We start from the raw sequence: 4,861 nt of genomic DNA, 5'->3' as shown, positions 1-4,861 counted from the left end.
TTGTTTGTTTGTTTTTGCGGTACACGGGCCTCTCACCGCCGTGGCCTCTCCCGTTGCGGAGCACAGGCTCCGGACGCGCAGGCTCAGCGGCCATGGCTCACGGGCCCAGCCGCTCCGCGACACGTGGGATCTTCCCGGACCGGGGCACGAACCCGTGCCCCCTGCATCGGCAGGCGGACTCTCAACCACTGCACCACCAGGCAAGCCCCTGGAGCTGTTTTCTTGATTGTAGGATCTCTTTGCTCCCAGGAATGAGTGACTTCAACAGCCTGTTAAATGGTTTTGTCCAAATTGAAAGAGTTTGTTTTTTTTTTTTTCCTGTCAGGTATTATAACGTTTATAAGGTGTTAGAAATGACTCCAATTTCGACTCAGGTCTTTGGGGCTTATGTGTTTTAAAACAGCTTATTTTCAGGCACAGAAAACAAACGTATGGACACCAAGGGGGGAAAGGGGTGTGTGTGATGAACTGGGAGATTGGGATCGACATATATACACTATTGATACTATGTATAAAATAGATAACTAAGGAGAACCTACTGTACAGCTCAGGGAATTCTACTCAATGCTCTGTGGTGACTTAAATGGGAAGGAAATCCAAAAAAAGAGGGGACATACGCATATGTATAGCTGACTCACTTTGCTGTACGGTAGAAACTAACAACATTGTAAAGCAATTGTACTCCAATAAAAATTAGTTTAAAGAAACAGCTTACTTTCAATGTGATAAAGGCATCTGAGAAACAAGCTTTCACTCACTAAGCTAAACACAGGGCCACTGGGCTTAAACCATCTAAAGAGAAAGGGAGAGTGAATATTGTTCATTACATGTACATACATGGGCATAAACAGGCACAGCACACACACACACACACACACCACAATTTAATTATATAAAAAATATTCTGAGCCATGTTTTCTGGACTATTCCTGATCTATTAATAGATAGACATACTTTACCTTTTGTGACACAGACGTCAACCTCAGGGCCATCTCATCTGGCACTTTAAAAAATAGGACTATTAGGGCAAGAACCTGGTGCGGGGGAGGGGGGGGGGTCCCGTATATCAGGCAGTTGAGTCCAGAAAGGAGACAGAGAACTGGCCAGACTGGTGTCAAGTTCAAAGCCAAGAAAACACGGAGTCAGCGGGAGGAGAAAGAGAAGAGGTGGCACAGGAGAGCAACCTGTGGTCCACAGTCAGACAGCGTTTGCTCTGGGTCTCGTTGGCAACTTTGGGCTGTGTGTGGGCAGCCAGGAGGAACCAGAGGCCGGCAGGCGAATCCCTTCCCAGTCCCTGCCAGTGGCAGAAGTGCTGGACCCAGTGACAGAGCTTGAGGATATCCTTATCATTCCCCCGATAAGAGGCATCAGATAGCGTTTTTAGACTCTTCATTATTTCAGCCCTGAAGCAAAAGGAGCATCTGAGGCCTATAGTGCAGATGTAATTTACAAGGATTGTGCTGGGCAACACCTGTCCAGCAGGTGGGAAACCTGAGTTCCCATCCTGGAGCAAACCACTTCCTCATCGACAGTTGAGTTTCAAATGAGTGACAATCAGCCTTCACTTGCTTCAGTGTCACCGGGTTACGTCCCCGAGCCACCTGATATTTTTTACTAGCTCTCTAGCTGTGTATGTATAGTACTGCCATTATTTATTACACTTGGACTTGGGGATAGGGAAGTGTACGTTTGCAATGGGGTGCGAGTTCATTCACTAGATTTAATGGCAGGGAACGAAGGCTTTGCTTAACTTTTTATTCATTATGGCACAAGAAAGAACTTTAGGAAACACCACTGAAAATGTCATCGCCAATATGAAAATTAAGAGTAGCATGTTTTATATAAAAAAACCCATCTTTTTCTATAATACACATTCCCTTATGAAGTGAAAAAAAAATTTCATAAAATACTGAAGCGAATTGCCACCTGCTGGTCAAAAATTGTTTTGCAGTTGAAAAACTTCAAATTTACTACTGCACTATGGTAGGAACACTTTACACTACACATAAAATTACCAAAGAAAACATTTCCTCAGCCTTTGGCACAATGTAAATACAGAGCGTAATCTTTTTCCAAATATGACTTACTTTACAAAGCACTGCATATAATTTGGTTAATACTGATTATGGGGCAAAAGGAAAAACCATGTTCTGTAATTTGAATACTCTCTTTTGACCCTCAAACACTTTATAGTTGGATTCCAGTTTGCAGTTTTGAAAAATACATAAAAATCATACATTATAAATATATATTATATATGGTCTATATAAAACTGAATGTGACCTAAAATGGGAAGGACAACTTCTTAATTATTCTTTCTTTGTCAGGCACGGCCTTCCTCTCTGAATTCTTTCTAAACAGATTCCAAAAATATATTCCATAATGTACCAAATTTAATATTTTCCTTAAAACATATTCAATATGAAAAAGCATTCAGTGACTATATTTTTTTGTATCTCACTACTATAGAAAAAATATGGCTTCTCATATTCTGTTTTATTTTGTTTTGTTAGTGTTTTCCTTAGGCATTGAAGGAAGGGCTGTCCCCAGTTAAAAAGCAATGGCCGAAGCACAGAAACCTGCTTGTGCGTATTCTAGAACACTCTATAGAATCTCATTACTTAGATTAAGTGATTTAAAAATGTGTTCCTTCTGTTTTCTGTGAATATAACATATAGGATTATCATACATAATCTGTTACAGAATATACAACAGTCAAAACTGAAGACACATGAATACAATTAAGCTGTACCAAAGCAAGAGTTTTATCTTATACAGAGCCAATGTGAATAGCTTTTAGATTGGATATTAGCATCCATTTCTGGTTTTGTTTTTTCTGAAGGCTGGCTATGCAATAGAATCTTATTATAAATGGCCAGGGTCCTAGTGCTCTATATCTTTAAGTGAACTGACTTTTCTCGTGTTTTTTTTTTTTTTTTTAAGTGTAAAAGAAGAAAAACAAGTAAGTGCCCAATTGTCCAACACCCACTTTTTCCCCTACTGAGTGGAAGAAGGCTGTTTGGGACGTGAGGGCTGAGCGTGGAGGACTCATCTCATACCAGCGTTTCCGGGAGGGCATCGGGGTTGTCGGTGGATAAGAGCTCCCAGATCTGCCACCGCTCCCTCTGCCAGTCGAGCCAGCTGGGCTCCCCCAAGGTCTTACTGTTCCTATCGCTGGCGGGACTGGGGTAGGCGCTGCTCGCTTTCTGCTGGGCGGCCTGATGCTCTCGCTCGGCTCTCTGGATTCCCTCTTCCAAAGCTGTTCCGGAGCCTCCTTCTGGCCTCTGAGGCCTCCACAGCGGCGGCTCCGCGGGCTGCCGGGCCGATGCTAGGGCCTGCTTCCCTGGACCAGGATACGGAGGAGGAGGCCTCTTGTCGCGCCTGGCACCCTCTGCAGGTCTCTGGTGCAGAGGCTTGGCTCTCCTCTGCAGCCAGGCCGCCTCCGGCTCGCGCTCCGCGAGGGCTTCGGTCCAGCACGGCTCCGGCCTTGGCCTTGGCGCGCGCCTCCCGCCCCCGCCGCCCTTGATGGGGGGCGTGCTGCAGACGCGGGCCACGGGGGCGTGCTCCCTGCGCTCGGCGATGGTGCTCGTGGTCTGAGTCCTGCCAATGACCTGCGCACTGCTGTCCAGTTCCATGGGGCTCCCCTGCCACCGGGGCCAATTTGGGGACAGGTTCCCTTGCGAAAGAGAACACGGCCCCGGTCGGAGGGAGCTGCTTTCAAAAATGTCTCCGTGGGAACCTGGGAGCCGGAGAGAAGGGCGAGAAATGGAATTGGTTTGTAGGACCCCTGTCGGGATGCCCGTTACCTCCTTCCTACGCTGCCAATTTCAAAGACTGAAGAAGCGCCGACACGCTTAGCTGTTGTCGCCTAAAGTAAAAGGCTTCCTGGTAAGAGGCACGTGCACTGCTGTTTGATCACTGGCACGATTCGTGAGGCAGCTCCAGAGACAGATGCCTGGACTCTGACAGGTTAGCTGTCAAATGCAGCCGGATAGTCCTTGGCCCTAATTTATGTTTTAGGAAAGCCCCCTTCTGCGTGGCTATGAAAACTGTTCTGAACCTAGAAGGTGAAAGGCGCATTCCCTTCCTGTTCAGTGCAACTTGCAATCCAGAGGAGATACAAGTAATGTTTCCATGTTTCTATTGTGTCAATTAAAGCTGTAGGAATAAATGAAACGAATCAAAAGTGCCTCATTTGGTGCCAGAAGATAATGAAGACAGCAGCCGCTGTGTATATTCCACCACCACCACTGTGGGAGAGACTGGCTCGTGGTTCACCAAATGGTCCCCTTTCCTTACTGGATGACATTTCCCAGCCTCCGTTGCAGTTAGGAGGGCCACATAACTGAGGTCTGGCTAACACATGTGCAGAGGTGTGATGTGAGCCATTTCTAGGCCTGGTCTAGTAAACAAACAAACACACAAACAAACAAAAACCCAAATGCACTCCTAGTCTTTCCTGCTTGCTCCCTTCCTTTAACTTCTAGCCCAGGATGGAAAAACCATGGAAGACTCCAAAGCCTCTGAGGACGGGGGAGCCACTGGCTACATGGAACTTGAGCCCCTGAATGACTCTGTGGAACAGAGCACTCCCACCCTTCATCGCCCTGCACAACCCACAGTGGACTGGGCGGTGAGGGAGAAATCAACCTGTGAGAGGTTAAGACACTGACACTTAGGGGGTGTTTCTTACAGCAGTTAGCCTTCCCTAACTGATACAACTTTCCTCAGGAAATTGAAAGGAGACTAAAACAGTGCATTTCACAAGCAAATGAGGAGTTCCTGGGGCCTATGTCCCCAGGCTGCCTTTTTCCTATGGATCTGCCCTGTCCTCTCATTTCTTTTTAGTAGGCAGGGAAAG

General features: G+C 46.4%; 1 protein-coding gene across 1 annotated transcript in view; it reads right to left on the bottom strand.

Moving 5' to 3' along the window:
* Positions 1–2,397: 2,397 nt before the first annotated feature.
* Positions 2,398–4,861, bottom strand: part of ARHGAP6 (Rho GTPase activating protein 6) — a 484,034-nt gene continuing 481,570 nt past the window's right edge. The window contains exon 13 of the mRNA XM_007455063.1: positions 2,398–3,739. Within this exon, the coding sequence (XP_007455125.1) occupies positions 3,054–3,739 (686 nt within the window). The 3' untranslated portion in view covers positions 2,398–3,053. The remainder of the gene's footprint in view (positions 3,740–4,861) is intronic.

This window comes from Lipotes vexillifer, unplaced genomic scaffold, assembly GCF_000442215.2.
Source record: "Lipotes vexillifer unplaced genomic scaffold, Lipotes_vexillifer_v1.1 scaffold431, whole genome shotgun sequence".
Classification (NCBI taxonomy): domain Eukaryota; kingdom Metazoa; phylum Chordata; class Mammalia; order Artiodactyla; family Lipotidae; genus Lipotes; species Lipotes vexillifer.
This window is presented reverse-complemented; position numbering and strand designations above follow the sequence as displayed.